Source organism: Lagopus muta, chromosome 6, assembly GCF_023343835.1.
Source record: "Lagopus muta isolate bLagMut1 chromosome 6, bLagMut1 primary, whole genome shotgun sequence".
NCBI lineage: Eukaryota > Metazoa > Chordata > Aves > Galliformes > Phasianidae > Lagopus > Lagopus muta.
In genome coordinates this window covers 25,096,140-25,120,597 of record NC_064438.1, presented here as the reverse complement: position 1 = coordinate 25,120,597, position 24,458 = coordinate 25,096,140, and the positions used below count along the sequence as shown (strand labels likewise).

The window sequence follows — 24,458 nt, the reverse complement described above, 5'->3', positions numbered from 1 at the left end:
ACTTACTACTATATTTGACTTCATTATCTGAATAACAAAAATAGCAAGTACTTCACACTCAGTATGACCATACTGGTACGAAGTACTTATTAAGTAATGAAAATTATTAATTATTTACCTGGCAAAGTCAAGTAAGTTTATCAAACAAAAAACCTCATGGTCAAAACATACCATTCAACACTGTAGAATAATCCAAATACAGACTGAATCCATCTGCCTGCAGATGGATGTATATAGAAAAGGGCTGTTTTGTGCACACAAATGCTGAAACCTTAAATGCTTACCTAACAGACATAACTTAGTTGTGAAAACAGTTATTTGAAGAGAACATTTCTTGTTCTGCAGATGATAGAAACTCTGGATTGTTGCTGTTACCTTGTGAAACTGAAATAAAAGTATTTTTAGCTTTACATAGCTGACATAATTCTTTTACATTTAGAAGTTATCAGAGTCTACAGGAAGCTTTCAACCAATTTCTTTGTACCAATCCCTTGAATGCACTCTGTAAATGCCTTTTTTTTCTTACTTTGTTTGCAGGCACTAGTGAATTCCCAGGACTGTGGGAAGCAGCTCCTAGAGGTAGTAGATTTGCTTCAAAAGCACAACTTGATTGACTTGCAGATCTCTTCCTATGATGATAGACTGACACACATAACTCAAAGGACAGCAGAAATCAGCAAGGACAGCACGGTTAAAGCAGAAGTGCTTTATGCAAAAGTTCCAATGCTTCGTCAGCTATATCAGAACCTTACGGCTCAGAGCAGAACACGGTAGGACTGATTATGGCTCCTTGGTTCTGATTAAGGTGGTCAGTTAATCCCATAATCAGAGGACTCTACTTCCTCACATTTGAAAATTTCCTTTTCTCCATTTATAAAGGCATTAAACGAGCAATTTGAGTGATTTTATTACAGCTGTCTCAAAGAGATTACTCACCTCCATAGCTAAAAAATAACTTCATTCTTAGTGTTTCTTATGGTTTGCTTTATGTGTAGTATGAATAGCATGTTGTTATCTCCTTGTCTCCTAGAAGACAAAGAATATTTAGTTTTGTTTCCCTTGCTCTCTTGCATAAATAAATTAAATGATGACAAAGAAGAATTAGATATTCCAATTTTGGGTTTTCAAAGTTCTGAAGTTTATGCTATTCTGTAGCATTATCTCCTTGGGATCGTAATTGTGACTTGGTTATGCTGTTTTCTTTGTTTCAGAAAATCCCAGCTAGAGGAAGCTTTGAAGCTCTTTGAATTCTTCCGTGACTGCAAAGAAGAAGAATCATGGATCTCTGAGAAATGGAAAATAGCAAGAACAACAACATTAGGGAAAGATGTCAGCCAGATTACAGCTTCCATTCAGAAGCACAAGGTATATTACTTTGCTGGTAGTGTCTATTCTTTGCACTGTAGCACAATTTTAGAACATCTATGTTCTTCAGACCATGCAGCAGTTATAAGAAAACTATCAAACCAGCCATTAGCTCAAGTATCATCACCAGTATGTGGAATTTTTTTTAAGACAATGTGCAGGGTGGGTATTTTTCTCAGGAGGAGACAGAAAGCGTAGAGAAGCACTTTATCTTATACCGGGGCCTCTCCTGGGCTACATGAAGATACTGGACTAGTTACTATCTCATGTTGGTGAATGGGAAGGAAAAATAAATTGTTAAGTTTTGCTTTTCCCAACACCTCTCCTGATGGTGGGGAAAGAGAAGAGATGGTGGAAAAAAAATCAATGATAACCAGAATCATGATGAGAGCTGCATGGATAGCACTGCGTGAGTTGTATAGAAATTACCACTCCTGAGAGCTTGCTATAAGCTAATGCCACAAGTCTGGCTGCTGCCTTTTTCTGACATAGAATCATTATAAACAAGTGTAGAGATCTGTGGACATGAGTGACGAAACTGAAGCAGAAGCCTCTTGGGCAGACTTACTATGCAGGTGTATTTGGTTTTGTATTTGCTAGTTTTGTATATGCTAGGAAAGCATAAGAGTGCTGAATTGGTGGACCACAAATAAATATCTCCGTCAGAGAAGATGGCATAGCAAATTTGCCTTTGCACAAAAGTTTTTTAAAAAAAAAAGACAATTACTTATGCGTGGGGAGCAAAGGCCAATCATCCCAGGGCTTAGGGAAAAGACTTGGGCACAGGTAAGACACAGGGCTCTTTCAAAGATGCGTGTATTGTAGTAGCTGAGAATCTGAATCCCCCTTTATGCTCTTAGCTGGCAGTGAGTGAGTTGTGTTCATGTTTCTCCCATCCCTCTGCTAGGCTCTTGAAGCAGAATGCAACTCGCACAGGGCCATTTGCACAGATGTCATGAAGAGGGGATGGGATCTGAGCCAGAAGAACCCTACACATGAGGAGGACATCCAGAAACAGATAGATAAACTCCAAACGTTGTGGCAGCAGCTCCAGGATGAGGTGGCAAATCGCAAAAACCGTCTGCAGGCAGCAGCTCTCATCAAACAGGTAAGCAGGTCTTGCTGTGACGCATGGATTGAATGGGGGACACAAATGTGGTTCACTTCTGTCTCCTGTCCCTGCATACAGGGCAACAGCAAAATGAAGTTTTCAGGTGCCAGTCTTCAAAAAGAGATCTCCATGATTCAGTCTTATCCCTTCTGCAAGCCTGCCAGACAGGAGATTTGAGTGGTTTGTACCTAGCAGAGAACTGTGGCTGGGGGTTGCTCTCTGTTAAAAACTCTTATGGAAATAGTTCACCTAGCCTTGCTTATGCACAGTGAATTTTGAAGGTGGGATCTGGGCAGCTGTGTGACATTTTTCTTACAACAACAACAAAACACCGTTAATCTCAAATACAGAGAATCCCAACAACGAAACAAATACACCAGAAGACTTGGATCTACTGTGAACTTTTTCAAAATCTGGGAAATATCTGACTGTTCTATTCTGATCTCTGCAGATCTTTTACATGAACAAACATTAACACATCTGCAGATAGAGAGTTCTTATAAAATCAGCATTCAAAAATCACATTGCCGTATCTCAAGTATTATTGCTGCTGTCCCTTTTTTGCATCTATCCTCAGTCTGTTTCCCCCATGAGCTCCTTGAACAAAACTTAACAGCTTTGTTCTTGACGAAATCTAAATTCTTTCTCCACCTATAAGCTTACCATCATTATGGTGATTTACTTCTTTCTTTTCTCTTTAGTACTATGTTGATGGTTTTTTTTATTTTTTCTGTTGTGCCTTTATTTTTTATCTCAAAATGTTGTGGATTTTTTTGTTTGTTTGTTTGTTTGATTGTTCTACTACTATAGCAAGGCAATTTACAGGGAAAAAAAGATTTTGCTGTAGATATTGATTTATTGTTCTCTGCTAGTTATTCTTTATATCCACTGTTGTTAATCAGCATAAACCTTTTTTTAGGTGTTCTTTGTTCTTTGTAGGGTAATAGCAAGGCAATACTTGAATCTGTTTATTTAGTGTTATAATATGAATTATCTGTTCTTGATATGATTATGAAATACATCAATGATTCATAGCTGTGTAGCCACTTTATTTATAGCTGTCACATCACCTGGAAGTAACCTTATAGATCAGCTACTCTACAGACCTAATGATATTTTTGCTCTGTTTATTGTTATTTATTAAAAAAAAAAAAAAAAGTTGTGTGTGATACTTTCAGGATGAGACCCAGCATTTTCTTCTACTTTGTTCCCTTCAGTACTTTGCTGACATCGATGAAGCAAACTCATGGTTGCAAGAAAGGCAACCCCTTCTGGCCAGCAAGGACTATGGAAAAGATGAATCAAGTGCTGAAGCACTGTTGCATCGCCATTTGCGCCTGGAAAAGGAGATTGCAGCCTACTCCACAGAGATGAGGCGCCTGAAAGACCAGGCTGTCATTGCAGCAGAGCAAGCTCCAGCTGCAGTAAGTAGGTTAGGGATTGTGTCAGTCTTTGTTCCTTTGTTTTGTAACTATTGAAGCTGGCTAGAAATTTCACAGGGAATATTTTCCAATGGGAAAACAATGTTCTAATGTTATCTAAACTTCTTTTTAGTAGGGCACCAGTTTCAATAGAATTTTAATTTGCAAACAAAGTGAACTAAATCTTTTGTAAAGTTTGAATCCGTGCACTTCAGAATAGAGTAGGCTATGTTTTAAAATTATATCTTCTGTCATAGCTTTGTAGCATTATACTATGGAAATTATATGAAAATGAAATGTTTTTGAATGATATATTTTTATTTTACCCAAACACAATATTCCAAGTTGTCTAAAAAAGAGCTTTTTTTTTTTTTCAATTAGAATTATTCAGGAGGAATGCTGAATTAGGATGAAATCAAATATTTAGATAGCAATGGCCACTTTTAGCCTATCTCAGGGTTCTGTGAAATGCTAAAATATGCTTATGTGTATTATTTTCTTCTGCTATTCTTCACAAATTTTTGTCACTCTTGATTCTCATAACAGTATTCATTTAAACTGGCTTCAAAAATGATATAAAAAATCTGCACTAGGTTGCACATTCTGTGGTTTGTTAGCAGTTTTAGAAATTAAGAAAACTGGACACTGATGTTGGCACAAAATGAGAACTTTTAGTGAATCAAAGTATTTTAAACTGAGCTAAATAAAACCTCTTCATTCAATGTAAATGAAGCGTTTTTTGGTTAGTTTGTTGACTATTTTAATATAAATTAAAAAGGAAATAAAATCAAAAAAATCCTGGAAGCATTTTGTTAGAGGGTCAGAATGTAGTGATTTGAAGTGGTAAGTCCAAATTTTCTGTATATGTAAAATTTTTATTCAAATTAGAAATATTAATCCTCTGATTCTGTTAAATTTTGCACAACAGATGGTGAAGATAGAAGCCCCAAGTGACTTAAATCAAAAGACAACTAAGCTACCGTTCAGTCGAACCTGGACTACCTCTGAATCTGCACTTCCTGGAAGCTCTGGTTTAGATGTTCATTTTGTTCCAGAGAACATTTGGAAGACCCAAGATGAAATAGACTCACTTTATGAAAACCTACAGAGCATGGCTGAGGTACAATATCTCCATTCATGTTTTGTGCTTCTCTTATGCTTTTGAATCAATGTTGCTCTGGGGAGAAATATTTTGAGCTCAAGGTAATATAGTGTGTTCTCTATCAGCAGTACCTGGCAAAACTACCAAGCTACCATCCATGTATTTTAGTTAATTTAAATGAAAGGATGTTTTTCCCTCAAAAAGCAAGGTAGTTATTACAGCAACAAAATTCTTCATCTGTTTTACAGGACAGAAAAAAAGCTTTGGAGGAGATGATTGGATATTACCGCTTCTGTAGCTCCTGTGAAGCATTTCAGTCATGGATGAGAGAAAAGGAGAACATTTTTCGGACTCTTCAGCCTCAAGCGGACAACGTGGAAGTCATGCAACAAAAATATCAGGTATCCTCTTTCCCTACTTATAAATGATGCATTTTAAATCAGACTGACCTTGGGAGAATGGAAAAAGTTGAGTAACTAAGTTTTTGAGCATTTTTCATTCATTGCAATGTATGGTACTCTGCGTAAATCAGATACTTCTTTGGTATAAACTATGCCAACCTTACTGAATCTGATGTCCGTTTAACTTCTGTGGATGTGATATTATGGTACAAATATTGGGATATGAAAGGATTCTTTTTGTGGTATATGTTATGGCACTTAAAGAAAAAAGGCACTTGTATCCCTATGGAGTTGGGCATATGCGTAGGCATAGTTTGTACACCAGGAGAGATCTTGAATATAGGGGAACTGAGGGTGCAGGTCTGTATTGTGTCAGCGGGCAGGAAGATGAACAGCAAGGTACAGAAGTCACCTGACAAAGTGGAAAATGAATGTATATGGAAAATATCAAGAACAGCATCCATAGAACTGGAAAAATCTCAAGTTCTGCATTCTTGTATCTTTTCTATTTTAGAGTTTTTTAACAGAACTGGCTGCAGGGAAAGGCCAGCTGGGAGAAATTGAAAGCTTAGCTACTAAATTTGGAAAGAACAGTCCTGGCAGATACACTGAGATCCAGATTTGGCTGGAAGAAATCAATGCCAGGTAAAGGCGCTACTGGTAAAATAGAGAATACTTTTTGTGATGGCCATTGGAGAGTTGATCTTTGCATGCCTGATTTGAACTACACTGAATTTAAGCCTGATAAATTATTAAATCCCAGAATTTGGATGAGGGGAGGATTTTAAATGTACTTGAAGTTCACTCTTTCGAGTTGCAGCAGTCACCACCAGACACAGAATGGTACAAAGTGGCAGGGGCTGCTCTCTGGGGTCAGCAGGGGTCCAGGACACATTCAGCAGGGACCGTGGCTGGGCTGAGGCAGGACTGTGATGCAGCAGGACTGCACTTTAGGCCAACCCCTTGCACAGTCTCTCATAAGAGAAGCTCCCAAGGGCTGAGGTCAGACTTGGCAACTCCCAAAGCTTGGGGTTTTCATAGGGATGTTGGAGGGGGCAGGTTCAGCCAACCTGAGCTGATTGCCATAGTGCAGCAAGAGCTTGCTGTCCTGTATGGAATGGGGAACTGGGAGCTAAGGTGAGAGGCCTTGGCAGGCAAGGCTAGTCCCATAGGGAATTGAACAGGAAAGACCCAGGATGGTAACTAGCATTAAACATGAGTCCCAACAGTCCCTACTGTCATTAGCAGGAATGGGGTAGCCCTGGGCTGCACTAGCTGCCCTGTGCCTGATATCTTGCTTCCAGGACTTTGCAATGCCCTCGCAGTGAGATATTGCTTAGGGTGAGGATGCCGTTGAGGAACACAAAATCCTATTTGACTTCACCAAGTAGCTCGGTACCTGTTGTATTTGTGTTCTCGTAAACTACCCAGCTGGAACTGTGAGGCACTGCTGGGTCTCAGTTTGACCAGTGTTGTTTATTTACATTCTGTTTAGGGTTTTTGATCACCTGAGCTAGATTCACTTGTTTGAGATGTCACTGAGATGAACTTTGAGGTTGAAGTACTGGCTTTCTCCTCAGTCCACTGAAATCCCAGAAACAAATCTCACGCTTGCTAAAAATCTGTATAACAAAGGCTATAATTTGAATCTATTTTTTAGGTGAAGGCAAGTTCTGGGGTAGTGACTGAGGCTACGTGCAAGTAATTGTGTTCTCTCTCCCTCCAAGGTGGGAACACATGGAATCTCTGAAGGAGGAGAAGGGCGCAGAACTGATCGGAGTGGCTGATGTGAGGACATTTCTTGAGGACTGCCAGAGTATAGAAGTGCTACTGCAAGACAAGATGGGCCAGCTCAGGGATCTGGAACCAGGGAACTTACCTGCTGGGCTGGAGTCTGACAAGCGCAAACTGTCTGCAGTTGAGAGAGAAGTCCTAGTGATGGAGAGGAAAATTGAATACTTGAGGAGTGTTGCAAAATCGTAAGGAGCCTGCTCTTTGTTTTCGTATTCTATACAAATTGTCTAAGATGACATTGTAAAGAGAATGAGCAGTCTTTGAAATTTCCCTTGAAGTATCTTTTTAGCTGCTTGAGGAACCAACTTGCCCATTGGATTGAGGTCCTCTCTCTTGAGTATGCCTGGTGAAGTGGCTTTGCTGCTGTGGAAAGAATGTGTAAATACAGCAAGACTGTGACTTTATCAAGTTACCTGTACTAATGGGATTTACTTGCACATTTTGAAATAGGTATAATTTGGGAACTGAAAGAGGATCATCAGGGGAAACAAAGATGAAGGAAGAATAGCTGGCAATTGTGCACTACAGTTTGAATTTGAAATTGTAAAGCTTTTCAGTTCTTTGAGTCTTCTGTACTTTCATGATGTATATATATAACTGAACCACAGGAATGTTATCAGTCTTTAAAGAGTCTTTAAAGTGCATTTTCTGTGGTACAGTGTTTTCACGCAGATGTTTTTTGCTAGTTTGGAGTATTTGGTGCCTTATCTGACCTTCTTTTTAACAAAAGTGTAAATATCCAAATTTATTACTTTTAAAGGGCATTGGTTCAAGCTTCAAATTTCTGAAGCTGTTCTTCCAATTTTTTGTGTTCTAGTATTAAGGACACCAACCCTGCAGAGAGCAAGGCCATCACGGAGCAGGTGGAGTACATGGAGAGGCTTCTGGTAAACCTCAAGTTGGAGACCCAAAGGAAGCGTGACCTTCTGCAGCAGGCCCAAAATCAACAGTCCTTCCTGCAAGACAGCCGCAGGCTCCTGCTGTGGGCAGAAGGCATCAGGGAGAAGCTGAGAAGTGAAGAAATGGGTGTGGACGTGGCTTCTGCAGAGCAACTGCTGAGGGAACATCAGGACCTTCTGAAAGAAATAAGGTCTCAGAAGGAAAGGTAGGCTGGGCTGAGCAGAATGGGATGATATTTCAACAACACCATGAAGATGAAGATGAAACATGTATTGTGTATATAAATTATGCATGAAAGTTATGCTGTTTATTTAAATGCTTGTGGAATTTAGAGTCAAAATAAAACTGCTGAATGCAAAATCCAGTTAGCTGTTGCATTCTTGCACTGATGTTAAGACATGTCTATTGGAGTAGATTTTCACAAGCTCTCTTGACACTTGAATAATGCCACCTGCACTTTCACTTCCCTTACTTCTTCCCTTCCTATGCTTTATGTTTTCAGATGCCATGGTTTTCAGTCCTATTGTTCTGCAGCATTATAGAGTTCTAGACATAATGTTGGCCCTTCTTGCTCGTTTAATGGGAAAGTCTACTTGCATGGTGACTTATACAGAAATCTTACCTACCACCTCAGCCTGTATCCCTGAGCAAACAACTACATGCAATGCGTAGTGTACAACAATGGCTAGTAGGGAAAGAGCAAGAGGGAGGGAGGGCAGCTTAGTGTTTACTGCTGTGTACTGTATAAGATAATTAATATATTCACATGCACTAAGGTCTTAATTTTCATTCTCTGGGAAGATTTGTGCAGCTAGAGGAGCTTGGGCATAAAGTAATCCAAAACCAACCCAGTAACAGTAGGACCAGAGATGTTCACCTGTCTGTGGAGAGGCTTGCCCAGGAGAACAAAGAGCTGGAAAATATGTGGGAACACCGATGGAAAAAGCTGCAGGATGGCTTGGAATTACAGAAGTTCAACAGGGAGGGAGACCGTATCAATGCTGCCCTTTCTAGCCATGAGGCTTTTCTCCGGGGTGATGACCTTGGGGTACGTACAGCAGCTGATCTTGTTTCTTTCTGCTTCACATCCAGGTAGTCACACATTTTTCTTAATTAGTCCAACTTCCTCATTCTTATAGCCATGGTATCTTCAAACTTTGAAACTAGACTGTCAGTTTTTTATTTGTGTTCTTATGTCCTTACTCATAATGAAAATTAGGCTTGGCACAAAAGCATTTCAGAAAGCAACTAGAGTTGTGATTTGTTGCTGTGTTTGCGTGACAGATGATTTAGATACAACTGAGTCACAAACTGGGTGTCTAATGCAAAAAAACCAAAAAATTAAAATTAAAAAAAATAAAAAAGGTTTTGAGGCTTAAACATAATTAATATTTTTTCATTGAAATAGAAACCTGAGCTTAAATAAATTCTTTTTTTTTTTTTTTTTCCTTTTCATTGAATATTTTAAAAATGTTAAAGCAATGAAGGGGAACAAAAAAAAAAAACAAACAACAAATGTAGACAATATTCACGAGATCATTAAAGGACGAAGATACCTTTTATATTTTCAGTTGAAAGAGTTTGTTATTTTGGGACTAACTAAATGGAATACAGATGTGCTTATTATGGATATAGTAGCCCAGATGCAGAATACAGATTTTCTTAAAAAGTGGAAATGGAACCATAACGTAGGAACAAACATATGACAGGTTAAACAGATATGTCACAAGTCTTAGCATATCTATTGCTTATTTATAGGCTGTATATACACACAGTGTATTATGCATAATTCCATTGCTAAATGTAACGTGTCTATCTCTGAAAGAGAAGAGGGAAAGTAAGGACAAGTATTTTTTTCATTGCTACAGGAAAAGCATACAGCCAATGAAATACTTGATCAAATTTTCTTTCTTAAATGCAGGATCATGTAGATGCTGTTCGAAGCCTGCAGAAGCAACATCAGGAATTTGAACAACTGCTAATGGTGCTAAAGAGACGAATTGAAGCATTTAATGAAAATGGGACAGACCTGATAGAAAGTGGGCACTTTGCATCACACACGTAAGTGCAGACTCCCTCCCTCCTCCTTTTTGTTCAAAAGGGGAGGTAGAAAAAACAGTAATTCCACTGGAAGCATTTAGTGTTGTTAAACAATCGGATCAACATTAAAATCTTTTCTCTCAGGCAGGATTCAGTTGATCTCTAAGGATAAGGGGTAACAGATTGAAAGTAGAAAAGAGGGTAGATTTAGATTACATATCAGGAAGCAGTTATTTACAATGAGGGTGGTGAAGCACTGTTACAGATTGCCTAGAAAAGTCATCAATGCTCCACCCTCAGAGATGTTCAAGGTCAGGATAGAAGGGTCTTTAAGCAACTTGGTCTAGTGGGACTTGTCCCTGGGGGGAGTTGGAACCAGATGATCTTCCAGCCCAAAACATTGATATGATTCCAGGCTGTGATCCCTTAAAATAGGGTAGAGAAAAGGGTATTTTTCAAAAAGATACAAACATCCTATGCTCTCAGGACAAGTGAGTGTAATGAGTTAGGTTAAAAATGGCATTTTACAGAACACTAGAATAATAATTTATTATAAACTAGTAGTATTAAAACCTTTTTAACATAAATACATGAATAAATACATTAAATGTCTGCATAATTAAAATTTTCTCTCACTTACCAGTATCATGTATTAGAACTAATATATTTGCTGTTAAAAAGTTATTTAAAACTTTGTTAGGAAATAATAACACATCAGGAACAGCTTCATATTGTAGTGGAAGCTGAAGTGTCATTTATAAATTCACTGGAGTCCAGTAAGAGGACCTCTGCATAAATAAAAATCAGAAATATAGGTTCAGAATGGATATCTTGGGTCAAATGGTCCATGATTTGTCATCACAAATGATAACATCTTGAAAATTTCCTCCACAAATTCATAAAACTACTCTTAAAACCAGGTATCTTGCCAGCTCTACTACCATTATAGGGCTATTCCAGAGCCTCACTGTACTTGTATCACAGATAAAATTACTGTCTATGGTGGAATATTTGGGTAGAATAAAGGCCTAGGTGTTTTAGTCAAACATACATGACTGCAATTCACTAATGGAACACAGCTATAGAAAAGGAAAAGGTAGCTAGAAAGCAGTATCTGGTTTTCAGATTAGCCACACAAGGTCGTAGGACAGGGCTGTATATCCCTTCCATCAACAAATGTGTGAACTAAATTGCAATCATATGATGCTAATGTGTACTAAAGAATCGTGGAGCCATATGATCATTACAACATTGAACTTACTCTTTTTATTGGTAGTATTAAAGAGAGAATGGCTACACTTCGGCAAAGATGGGAACGGCTGATGGAAAGCAATTCCAAGAGAAAACAGAGATTACTGGATTCCCTGCAGCTGCAGGTAAAATGACAGAATGTGCAGATTTAGTCAAGCAGCTGTGAAGTAAGCTTACTGTTTGTCTTTGTATGGGACACATCTCAAACGTTTTTACTACAGCTCACTTTCCACTTTCCCTTTGACTGTGAGACAGAAAATGTCACTTTCCAAGGAGAAGGTGATGTGTAGGGGTTATATCTTACTAAACTATAACCATAGCAAAACTAAAAGCCAAAAATTGAGAGATCAAATGAAAAATATCAACAGAAAGTTCTGTATACTGGATAAGTTTGTTCTGCTCATTACTATTTTTCTGAGTGTTAATCATTTGGCCCAAATTAACCTTTCACTCTAGATTAACATAATTAGGAAGGATACCTTATACATTCTAACTTTTTTTATTAAGACTTTTTAAAAATGTTTTAAAAGCTACAGTGCATTTAGCTTAATTTGTAGTGGGCTGCCAACATAATGAAACAACTAGCTTAGATCTTCTTGCAGAAGTTTTAATGAAAGTTCTCTTGCTAAACCTGGAAGGGACAATACTCGTATTTGAAGGGGCTTTTCAGAAATTAGATTACCCTTGCAGATGGAATGAAGCTCATTCATCTTCTTAGGGAAACATATTTCTAGACCAAGCAACTTGCAGAAACAGGCTTCTTTTCTTACTTCATAATAAAATTTGAAGTTGGACTCGATGATCCTTATGGATTCCTTCCAACTTGTGGTACTCTATGATTCTGTACTATTTAAAGATAGTGGTGCTTCATAACCATTAATAGATAACATCTTACCCACTTCCCAAATTCCTAGTGACAGTTTGTCTTCAGAGAGATGAAGCCAGCTTCTGCTACTGCGGTGTTACCTATGCTTGTTCTCTTGTGCTTAATGCAGTCAATCATTCTGCAGTATAGTTGGAATTCTGTGTTATAGTAGCATCAGTCAGGAGAAGTTTTTTTTTTGTTTGTTTGTTTTTTTTTTGGTCAAGTTTAATACTGTTATTTGCTATATATACAAAGGAGTTTGCCTAGGGAATTTGATTTTCCAAGACACTTCATCCCATCTTTCTGCTGTAGATGCAAATTTTGCAACTTCACTCTACACCCTTGGATTCCATTTGCTACGTTTTTTTACTGAGAATGTTTATGAATAAATGTATAGATGTTAAGTATAATTATTATTTTTTCCTCTAAGGTGCCCTGCATGGAAACATCTACCAAAAACATACAGTGCATAACTGGGACACACCACCTTATGCTGACTGTATACAATAATTATCATTAGTTGTACTTTGGCAAGAATTTAGTTTCAAGTGCTGAGACACAAAGTTGCACTGGAGGGTTGGACCACATGTGGTTAAAATAGTCTGTCAAAAATGCAAGCTCTTGCTTTCCATAGCATTCAATAGATTAGTAACTGTGGTAAAAAAGAGACTAGAAGATACTACTCTCAGAACTTAAGAACAACAATTCGCTATCATAACTTCTTAATTAGAAGTGTTGATTATACAGAACAGCTTTCTTATGAGAATATAATACTTCTCCTAACTCTTGGGAAAAAAAAACAGGACTTCATACTAGTGGCAAGAACGGACCAAAAATCCATGCCAAACTAGAATTTAAATCTATTTAATCCTGTCTGTTTCTGTAAGGAGTTCAACCGTGATGCTGCTGAGCTTTTGATATGGATGGAAGAGAAATACAAGATTGCATCTGATGAATCCTATCGCGATCCAACAAATGTTCTACGCAAACTGAAGTGGCATGAGGCCGCTGAGAAGGAAATGATGGCTAATGAGAAGCACTTTGCAACACTGATAAAGGTGAAGACGTTTTTGAAACAAAGTGTTCCACCTGTTCCCAAACTTCATGACCTTGATCTAATACAAAAATGTGTTGTGCTGTGTTTTTCCAGAAAGGAAATCAGCTGATTCAAGATGACCATTATGCTGCGTCTTCTGTCCAAAAGAAGATGGCAGAGCTAGAGAAGAAGTGGAAGGAACTGTATGGGAAGATGATAGAGCGAGGTGACAAGCTAAGACAAGCCGGGCAGCAAGAACAGCTCATGGAACTGCTGCAGGTCAGGAGGTGGTGGGGTGCAGAGGGGAGGGCTAGCACAGGTACCTGGTTACTCTGCTGATAAAAAATGTTCATTGAAAAAAAGAGCAGGATATTCTGCAAATAAAAGCATGTTTTAAGGTGTTTTGACACAAGGCAGATCACTTTCAACAATCTCAGGAGAGAAAAGCCAGTGTAAGGCTAACCAAGTTCACTCCAAAGCTATAAGGAGGATAACAGTGCCATCACCAAGATGTAATGCTACTGAACTCAAGCTCAGCACTACATCTGGTTATCCCAGACTAAGAAACCAATCAAATCTCTCTGCAGGGCCCAAGATTGTACAAAAACACATGCCAGCTTGGAGTCAGTATGGAGGTTTGAGGCACAGTGTTATATTCAAAAAGTAATTCAGGCAAATTTTGTGAGAGGAAAAATATGCTCTGAAGCTGTTTCCAGGTATTAATGTTTAATTAAACTGCAGTTGTATTGAATTTAAATGCTAAGCTTTGAAGCCATTGGAGATTTATTTGTATCTGAAGACAGTTCAAATAGATGATTTTGTAGTCATGTACTTTAGTAGCTCAGAATGAAAAGTACACCAGAATGGAGAGCAAAGTAAAATATTCCCAGGAGATGCCTCCTAAGGCCACCTGTCCATGGTGTTACCAAAAAAATAAGGTAGGGATTTAAATACTGTATCCAACAAGCTGTCTTGAGAGGAGCTGAGTGAAAGAAAATGTTTCAAGGTCAGTAGGAGCATGCAGTGATCCTTCCCCTATAGGATGCCAAAAAGAAGATAGAGAAAATCGAGAAGGTTCTTCAGGAAGCAGAGACAGGCCGTGATTTGCGCTCCAGCCGCGATCTACTCAAGCAGCACAGACAGCTGGAAAATGAGACACACGAGCTGGCAGAGAAGATGAACTCTATTGTGTCTCATGCAATGAAAATGGCTGCCAATCACTTTGACTCCCAGAGAATTCTGGATGAAACGCAAAAATACCTAAAAAGGTGAGGTATCACTCTCTTTTTATTTCCACTCCTTATGTCATATCACATTTTTTGTTCCACTTTGGACTCATATTCAGGAATGACTTATCCTGTTAGTTGTGCTACAACCATGCTTTGGTCTATAACTGCACAGCTGCTGGACAATAGACTTCAACATCTGTTACTGGAATTTGCTTCTTGCCTGCTGCACTCCCTACTCTGGTCCTTTGGTTACCCATAGGTCATCCAGTTGCTTGCTAAAATGTGCAGTGATCAATATTTAGTAGCAGCTAACTTCCTTAAAACATCACAGGACAAGCCTTTGGCTTCAAAAGTGAAAAACTGTTTTTTCTCCTCTTCTCGCATTTATTGTTTTTAGTCTAAATTAAAAGTTGATCAAAATTCTTTTTTTCATCTCCAAGCAGCATTACTTAAATGTCTGGAAAGTGAGGTGTTGTAAGACTGTATTCTCCTTTCATCACAGTTATTACATCAGAGTTATTAACTGAGCACTGGCACTATCTATTGCAGCAGGCATGATCTGTGCCAGGCTGTATTATGACCAAGGCTTGTGAGAATCACAGCTTCATAAAGCTTTATTTCCACTTCCATGGCCTGCTCAAATCCCTTCCATACTTGCCTTCAGTAACCTTCTGGAGTTCTTGTATACACAGCCAACACTAACCTTTGAATTTTAATTGCACAGAAGTATCCAGTGTTCTGTAATCATGATTGTGATATCATAGACTAATTCCCTTGGCAGGATTGGGGTAAAGCTTTGTTTAACATGTTTTAATGGATGATCCCTAGGTTTGAGTCTTTGCAAGCACCTCTTGGTGAGAGGCGTAAGCTGCTGGAAGCTGCAGTGGATCTTTATGAGTTCTACCATTACCATGACATGGAGCTGAACTGGATTAATGAGCGGTTACCTATTGCCAATTCCACCAACTGTGGGAAGTCCTTGGATGTAGCTCAAAGTTTGTTGCAAAAGCACAAGGTATCTCCTTTCATCAAGCTTATGATAGCTTGTTGGCACGCTGCACATCACCACAGCCTGCAAACCAGTACCTGCATAATTCTCCTTTACCTCTGGGGAGGCTGTTACAAGAAAAATGTAGTGCAGTAGTAATTGAAATATGATTCCAGCACACTGAGACAAGTGAGCAGAGTAGTGTGATTTCCAGAGCAAACAAGGAATTCCTGTAGGAGCTGCAAAATTTTCCATGTTTTACAATATTCTTATTCTGAGAAAGATAATAGCTCTTCCCATTAGAAGTGGAAAAAGCTAGTGTACTTCATATTAAATAGAAAAACTAAGTTTTTGCTTTCTGCAGTGGTCTGGGTAAAATATTTTGACTCTCATGTTCTCATACTATCTTAGTTCTGTACTTACTGCACTTCACTTCTTTTTCTTCACGTATCCTTCCTTTCTTCCTCATTTTTCTTTTTTCTCATCCACAGGAATTTCAGGCAGAGGTGAATGCCCACAAACAGCAAGTCCAGCGGGTTCTGGATAAAGGAAGGACAATGATTGAAAGCCAGCACCCATCAGCACAGAAAATAAATGAGAAATGCCAGGAGCTTGTGACTGCCTGGCAGGGCCTGGAGAGAGCCTGTGAAGAAAGGATGAAGCAGCTGCAGCACTCAGTTGCTTTCCAAGAGGTACAAATTTCTCCCATAGTAGCTTTTTCAGGCAAACAAGAGGATCAAAGATTTTAAGTGAACAACAAAACAACTTAAATCTCTCCCTTTAATAGTCTTGGAATTCACTTGAGCTCAGACTCATGGAGCCAGACTCAACAAAATAATACTGAGAGACTGATCAAGCCATTCCACTTAAAGCAAGTTAGGACTTTTGACCCTATTACTTCAACAAGATAATGGAACATAATTTTAGCCTCCTTAGAAAAAAATTACAGGCAAGTGTGCATCTGGATAGTCCCAAATGTATCCAGTCTTTAGTGGGTCATTTAGAGTGCAGTCACTCAGATGGCATAGGTAGATTTTTAGACATAACAATATTTGCACAACGCTCGTAGGTCCACCTAAAGTATGTGCTGTGGAAAATTTAATCATCTGGATCTTGTTTCCTCCAAATGTGTAAACACCTGTCCATACTGTAGGCTTTATGAAGCCTGATCTTTATAGGTGGTTTGAATTTCTCAGAAATTAATCACCATAGCTTTGGTGCTTGAATAAGACCTCAGTTATTTTGCACTGATGTCTTAAATCTGTGGCCTCCTTCATATGATTTGAAAAAGCAACAGTATGTATAAAATCCTCATAGTATGTTCAAATTTATATAAGGATTCTATAAATTAAACGCCATTTAGAAAGCATTTTTTCCAGGGATTTGGCAAAGCTAATGAAGTCTCTTGGGTTCATTTCTTATCAGGAAACACACCCAGCTTCTTCTAAGATTCCTGCAAGTTAGTCTGGTCATGTGGAATAGTAGTCCTTAAGATTAAATAGTCTTTATTAGTTTTTCAGTGTGATATTGCAGTAGACCTTATAATGCACCCTTTGCTTCAAATTTATTAGGTCAAAAGAATTACAGGAGTATTATGGAAGTTGACACAGACATTAATTGACCTTATTTTTAACTGATAGTTTCTAATGAATACTTCAGACCTGGAGGCTTGGATAGCAGAAAAGCGTCCACTTGTGATGAGCAACGACTATGGTAAGGATGAAGATGGAACACTCAAACTCCTCAAGAAACATAAGGTATTTCAGAAACTTTTTAGTAATTCTTGAAAAATTAAATAAAAGATATTCAAAGTTTGCATCTATGATTAAGTTAAGGAATTGAGTTGCTATGTTGCTTCAGGAAGGAATGACTGCCATAATATTTGAATTTATGATCCATCAGCAATTTTTTTTTTACAAAGCTAGGATCTTCTTTGTTTGCATGTCATGCTCTGAGTCTGAGAGTAAAGGGTGTAATATACCAGGCTGCAAGAAGTACTTTAGTGACTAACACCATGCACTCTAACATCTGAAATGGTCTCGATTGACTTCTACAAATATTCTTAGCATGAAAACATGTTTGCGAGGCAAGATTTTGAAACTATTAAAAGTTGTGAAAAAATCAGAGGTTTTCTGTTCATTATTGGGAGTGCTTTTAACCCCTTAGGAAAGCCGCAATGAATCTGTAGCTTTCATGGCAGCAGAGTCTTGAGTTTGATTCTGTTTACACAAACCAGCAACTTTGAGATTACTTTTCGGATTTGTAGGTAGAAAAAATATTTCTTCTCTACTGCTCTTAAATCACTCAATTCTTTTTTCTACTTCATCTATCTGAGAGTAGCAGAGGAGGTCAAGGAATCTCTCCTCAAATTCTGTGGGCTGGCAGAATCTTTTGATCTGCCTTTCTTTTTAAAAATGTTCTGTTTCCTTGATACTTAAGTGTCCAATCATCAAAAAGATAGCTCAAATCAACATATGTCCACATATGATTAGACAGACAGAAAAGGTGGATGTAGTTTCCTACTCTGGTTGAAAAAAAAATTTAGTTTGGCAAGATAGGAGAATGAGGAATGTTCTCATCTTATTTTTTGAGGCCAAAACTATGATCTGATATCTGTTTTTCAGTCTCAACAGATAAATGAAGAAGTTTTATGTTTTTCCTAGAATCAAAGATAAATATTTTGTATTATTCCAGGAATACTTATACTTATCTCTGATTAACCATATCCGAAATTTCTAATCCATCTAACTAACTTGTTTGATATTATATATGTAGTTTAAAAAAACAAAAAGAGAGAGAGAAAATAGCAAAATAGCCTGAAACTGATCAAGTCCTGGAAATATCACATGCTTTCAGAAACCTCTTCTCCTCTTTTAATGTCTCCATTGATTCCAGTATAGTCTGGCGCAAAAGCTGAAATAGTGAAAGTCTTGGAAAATCTGCTCTCATTCTGCTCTTTCCTTTGACAGGTGCTGGAGCATGAGATTGCTGTTTACCAAGATCTGATTAAAGAACGAAATGAAAGTGTCCAAAATCTTCCAGCTGTGGGTTCCATCCAGTATGTTGAGGTTGATGCACCAAGGGAACAAGTTCACTCAAGACTCCGTGAGTTGCAGGAACTAGCAGCAAAAAGGTATGAACTAGAAAATATCCATCTTAGCTGACTCTAGTCTAAATTGCCCCGTGGATACTGTTTGATCCAAAGCCTAGCTGACTATGCTTTGACTCAAATAAGTCAATCAAAGGCATCTCCAGTTACCTCACTACAATTTTTACCACATCCATAATGTCCCCTATTTTTAATTGTATTTAGGAAATTGCTTGTTTCTATATTTGAATTCTGTACACCTATGGGCATTTTATTATTGTTACATGAAGCCTCTACATTTTGCTGAAGGAATTCAAAGCTACCAAATTTCCTCTTCACCCTTCATCATCCTCCTGTAAAACAATTTGAGATCCAAGATTCTGTCTTTTCTTCCTGTTATCTGGAATATGATATTAGAAGGGTAAGGGAGGGGTAAGCCTTGTTTTAGAAATTTTTTTCCTTACTGAAAACTACTAGAAAATGACTTTATTTGTAACATAGAAGAAGGAAAGCAATTGATATTATGCTTATCTTTATGGCCAGTGCCACTGCTACTATAAGAAGGCTTCTGTCCTTGAATAAGACATATACTTTTCACTTCCTTTCTCCTATTAAAACAGTAGTGAGTTACAAGAAGACAGTTTGCTTTTACTCAGGATTTTTAGATACTTCTAGCCTGTTGTTGGGAAAGAACAAATGCCCATTTGAACAGTTTAGGTTTTATCTCCTCAAAAAAATCACACAGAAAATGTTCTCACTTAAAAACAAACAAATGAAACAAAACAGGGAGAAAGCTCAGTTACTGTGCTTTTCTGAAAACTTCAATCAGTGAGTCTGACTTGATGACAGCTGTCATCTTATAAACATTATTTCCAGTCCTGAGAAATAAAATCAGCTCTTATATTAAGGACAATGAATCTTGATGAGGAGAGTCCGGAGGGAGTAGTAAGAAGAAAGTTATTAATTACCCTTCTCTTGAACTCCTTTATTCTAATTGTATTTTCTTATCTGCTCCTTGCAACAGAGGAAAGAAGCTGGATGAGACTCTTGTTTTGCATGAGTTCTTACGAGAATACGAGGATCTGCAGGACTGGATGGCTCAGCAGAAACAAGCAGCCAGCTCTGAAGACTATGGAAATGATTACGAGCATGTATTGGTGAGTTTTTTGAGTAACCAATCAAAAACCAACCAAATTGTGTGCTGTCAGACTGTAAAAAGATTCCAAGATTGTTCATGAAAACTTGGAAGATGAAGATGAAAAGCGTATTGAAAGCATGAATCACTGGGAAATAGGAATAGAAAAGAATCAAGGGTGGGCAGAAATGATTGACTAGTGATGTCAGGCAGACAGCATTGCTGGACTTTTGCATCATGTTACCATGGGGCCTGAGCTGCATGAAGCAGCTGCATGCTGAAGTAATTAAGCTTTCAGATACTCAAAGAGAATCTCCCATCTATTTTTTATAGCTAGATATTTCAATGTGGTTTATTTTCAGCATTTGTGAAGGAACATTTATGTAGGGACATTACAGCCATATCTTTTCGCGTGGTATAGAAATTATTATAAAGTCAGCACATTAGAAATCAATAGCCATTCAAAATCTTTATTTTTAACATTTATTTCAAAATATGTTGTGTCCTAAATTTTAAACTCAGACTGCGTTATTGAGTTATAATACTCAATAAAGATTTATATTCCTAAAGTAAAAACATAATGTTTTAATAATTGCAATTCACTGTACATTGAAAATGTATGTTCTATCCTCGGTAATCATGCTTCTGCCTTGTATCTGCATCACAGACCTCATATTTTGCTGACAAACTGTAGTTCCTCATTGTCTTTGGAAGTAAAATCCAGTTGTTGATATCCTCCTTGTCAGTTTCTCCATCTCCATTTGTAGTCAGCTTGTTACTTGTCACTCTGACACCAAGAAGGTGCAACAACTGTCAACAACTTTTTTTTTGGTTGTTTTCCCTTCAAAAGCAACTTTGTGCTAAGTATGACACTTTCCGACACCAATTGGAAGCAACTGGGAAAAGAGTTACGACTTGCCAGCAGCTGGCAGAGAACTTGCTAAACAGTGGTCATTCCGAGTCCCGTGAAATCCGGCAGAAGCAGAAAGAGCTAAGGTAGGACACCTGTGTAGGCTCTGTAATGCTTTGTCCTTTCAGTTCACTCTTGAGGAGGAAGCAAGAAGAAATTAGAAAATTGTAAGGCATGTCCCCCAATTCTCTAATTGCAAAATGTGTGTATTTCTCACTGATAGAGAACTGTTGCCATGCCTCATTTAAAAATAGTCTACTATAATATAGACATTATCTGCTTGCTGATTTGCTTTTTTGCAAATTGCATCAGAGATTCTTTGCAAGCAAGAGGTAATTGAACTTCCTTTGTCCTTTGGAGAAATGTTATGTAGCTGTAGAGCTGGGAATTTAGTTGAATAATTATTGCTTCTAATTTTTTTAGCTTGAATCTCATGACTGCTCTGCAGCTATTAAGATGTTCTGAGCCACTTCTGTCTAGCACTGGTCCAAGCTGGCCTGAAAGAGAAGGATCAGTGACTAGTGGAGTCTGATTCAATCCCCCAAATCCTGCTGTGCCAGTCATAGTGCTGGACAGAGTACAGAGTTCTGGCAGTGGAAATCAGGGGAGAACTCAATTTAGTCATTAATTTAATGTCCAGATAAATGTGGCACTTTTAGGGAGGAAAATTGATGTAGATGAAGAGTTATACTCATCTTTAAATTCAAGCTTCATATATGTGCTTCCTCCAGGAGTCTTTTTTCCCATTATTTCTCCCCTTTTAGTTGTAAATTCTGAAGCATGTAAAGGCTGAAAGACTTATTGGAGAAACTTGCCCATGTATGGGCAACAGTTTAAGTGTCTGGAGCAGACAGAAGAGCATGGGCAGAGTAGGGTGACAGATGTCCTACCCCTCAGAGAATCACTTCAACAGAATTTAATGGCAGGACTGAAAAAGTACAAAGAGGTTTTGTTCTTAGCCTTTCTTCAGACTGTTAATCTCCTTTACTCCTAGTTTACATGTCTTACATGTTTTGTGTTGTTCTTTTTTTTACTATTTCTCCTTAGAAACTCTTGGGAAGAGCTGTTAGAAATTACCAGATTACGCGGTGAGCAGCTGAAAGATGCAGAGGTGATTCACAAGTGTTACCAAGATCTGACAGATGCTCTGGCACACATTGAGGTAAAAAACACTGGAAATATTTTATATAAAGAAAACTTAAATTTCAGCTTAATCTGTGGAGTATTCTTATGATTCTCAGTATGCTTACTGCTGTCTTCTAAAATATCTCAGTAAGAAACTCACACGATTACTCAAACTGAGTAAAACCAAAAAATTCTGGGTAATTTTTAAACACCTGACTGTTCACCTTATGAGAACCATTGGTGAAACTGAGTACAGCTAGGGATAAGACAAGTAGACTAGGGCTTGAACTAAGTTGTCTCATATTGTAATGCATGTAGTAATGTTTCATTCAGTCTTCAAGCCTAAGAAACTATACTGTCTCATTGTTTCCTTCTTTCTACACCACTGTAGCCTTATGTGCTGAATAGAGAACTCTCCTGTGGTTTACAGTGACAATTAAGCCTGGGTCAGATAGTTATGTAACCTGGTGCAAAAGCTGGGCCAAAAATGAGTTCTTTTCTTCATTTCTAGTGATAGGTAGTGGCAATACTCCCAGTATGAAAATGGGAGAAGGGCAAAATCTCAATGAAATTCTTCAGGTCTCTCTTTCATCTAGAAGTCCAAAAGGATAATTGGAAGGAAACCACATCATTGCCGTACTGAGATGTGTGGTTTTCTGAGTGCAGATATGTATAGAAAGCAAGGCAACAGAGCTTCCACTGTTTGCAAGGCAACAGAGCTTTGTTCAGTTAAGCGTAGTAGATTTTTCTATTTGCTTGTAATGAAAAGGCTGCTCTATTCAACTACGTATTCCTGTTTTCTTTCCCTGATGTAAATGGAAAATCAAATGTCATATATTCTACTGTATACCAGTTGAGGTTTTCAGAACCTGGCACATATTTTACCTTTAAGAATGAAGTAGTTAATTCTGTAGCTATGACAAGTGGCAGTTTAAAAGCATTCTACAGACAACTCTTGATTTATTCCTATGTTGGGTTTGCCCCAGCTAAACAGTACACACTTCTTGCATTGTCTCCTGTTAATAAACTTTATTGCTGAGTGGGAGAGCAATTTGCCGTGCCCATCCCTTCATTTATCTCCTGCATAGAGGTCTAAGGGGGAATGTCTTTTTCTCAGAGGAACATAGTAATGGAAAGTCTCTCTTAGGTGACCAACTCCAGTGCAATCATATCATAGGCTACTACAACATACAACTCCTTACTAAGATGTATTGTTTACATCCCAGATGAGTCTGTGAATCTATTACAGAAATGTATTTCTACAATTAGAAATATTTTTCTGAATTTTCACTGACCTGGACTTTGAACAATTTTTTGTTTTGTGACAGAATTGTTCAGAGTGTCTCATCTTTGCAGTAATTCTTCCTTCCATTCTTAATTTATCTTTCCTGGACAAGCATAACTAAAGATTTGTGTAAAGATGATTCGCAGATTGTCTGCATTCCAAAAAATGGCCTGAAACTAGTGGTTGTTAATACTACTTCAATAATTAGCTATATGTCACTGCAGTAGCTATTCAAGATTAATTCACACTGCCAGACCTGTAAGACATTCTCTTTATTGTCTGATCAAGGAAAGACTTAAACCTTCATTTCTCACAGTCTGATTCAGTAGCGTAATCACTGTGATGCTTACCAGAGAGTTATTAGGACAGGTGTGCTAAGACAGAATTTTCTGGCTTCCTATTACTTGTCATGGTTGAGTGACTAAGAATAGTTGTCCATACCTGTGCAGGATGCATGCACAGCATGACTAAAGTAGGCTGCTGGTGTATTTTGCTTGTAAGTTGTGCATAACAAAGCTTACTGTGATTTTTCTCTTTGCTAGGAGAAGTCTAAAAGTATTCCAGATGATGTTGCAAAGGACATGAGAGGTGTGCAAACCCAGCTCCGGAACCATGTGGCCCTAGAACATGAGCTCCTTGGAAATGAGCAGCAGGTAACAAAAGTAATTCGTGGTCTTGAATATATAATCACAATCTAAGCTTCCAAGATGGTAATAATAGTGTAGTGTTATGAATACATTCTATGAAAGCCTGGAATATTCTAAGGCTCTTCCTCCATGTTTCCTGCTTTTTTAATGTGTTCAAGATCTGCAGGTGATTATAAAAGCAGGTGATATACAATCTTGCAGATAAGGCACATATTATAATGAGTACTGACAATTGAAGTGATTAAATTCAAACAGGGATATTTTTTATCACTATTTGAAGTGTATAATTACACCAAGCTTTATGATGTATCCACCACATAGTCCAAAGCATACCAGATGATTATGATGAAAAATCCGGAATCTCATTAATGAGTGGAAAGGCTGAAATGAACACAAAACATGTTAATTGACATGAGGATTATAGAAGGAAAGATGGGGCAGTAGCCTGAAGATTTCAGTACGTTTAGAGTATTTGAATTTGGACTATGAGAAAGAAGAGAAGGGCTTGTTATACAAACTTACAGAAAGTGTCAGTTTATGAGAACAGCTATTGCTTAGAAAACTTCCTAATACACAATAGATTTGCGTAGCTTTAACTAGACCAAAGAAACAGTGTAAATTTTATCTTCATCCCTTTGTTTTGTTAATTTAACAGTGTTGTTAACACAGTACGTGTTATACTGAGATTACTAAACTTGCTATCTTAGAATCACTTTTCAGTGTCCTTACATCTTAGCCATACATCAGAAAATGCTGGAATTGATG

The 24,458-nt window shown here is 37.9% G+C and overlaps 1 protein-coding gene across 1 annotated transcript in view; it reads left to right on the top strand.

The window, feature by feature from the left end:
- Positions 1 to 24,458, top strand: part of SPTBN5 (spectrin beta, non-erythrocytic 5) — an 88,993-nt gene that overhangs the window by 11,311 nt on the left and 53,224 nt on the right. The window contains exons 8-30 of the mRNA XM_048949249.1: positions 538 to 770; positions 1,212 to 1,365; positions 2,273 to 2,473; positions 3,694 to 3,900; positions 4,826 to 5,017; positions 5,248 to 5,400; positions 5,915 to 6,045; positions 7,128 to 7,379; positions 8,012 to 8,299; positions 8,896 to 9,142; positions 10,016 to 10,155; positions 11,411 to 11,510; positions 13,138 to 13,308; positions 13,401 to 13,565; positions 14,328 to 14,554; positions 15,344 to 15,530; positions 15,995 to 16,195; positions 17,144 to 17,260; positions 18,473 to 18,636; positions 19,616 to 19,748; positions 20,577 to 20,722; positions 21,684 to 21,798; positions 23,589 to 23,699. Coding sequence (XP_048805206.1) covers positions 538 to 770; positions 1,212 to 1,365; positions 2,273 to 2,473; positions 3,694 to 3,900; positions 4,826 to 5,017; positions 5,248 to 5,400; positions 5,915 to 6,045; positions 7,128 to 7,379; positions 8,012 to 8,299; positions 8,896 to 9,142; positions 10,016 to 10,155; positions 11,411 to 11,510; positions 13,138 to 13,308; positions 13,401 to 13,565; positions 14,328 to 14,554; positions 15,344 to 15,530; positions 15,995 to 16,195; positions 17,144 to 17,260; positions 18,473 to 18,636; positions 19,616 to 19,748; positions 20,577 to 20,722; positions 21,684 to 21,798; positions 23,589 to 23,699 — 4,035 coding nt within the window. The remainder of the gene's footprint in view (positions 1 to 537; positions 771 to 1,211; positions 1,366 to 2,272; positions 2,474 to 3,693; positions 3,901 to 4,825; positions 5,018 to 5,247; positions 5,401 to 5,914; positions 6,046 to 7,127; positions 7,380 to 8,011; positions 8,300 to 8,895; positions 9,143 to 10,015; positions 10,156 to 11,410; positions 11,511 to 13,137; positions 13,309 to 13,400; positions 13,566 to 14,327; positions 14,555 to 15,343; positions 15,531 to 15,994; positions 16,196 to 17,143; positions 17,261 to 18,472; positions 18,637 to 19,615; positions 19,749 to 20,576; positions 20,723 to 21,683; positions 21,799 to 23,588; positions 23,700 to 24,458) is intronic.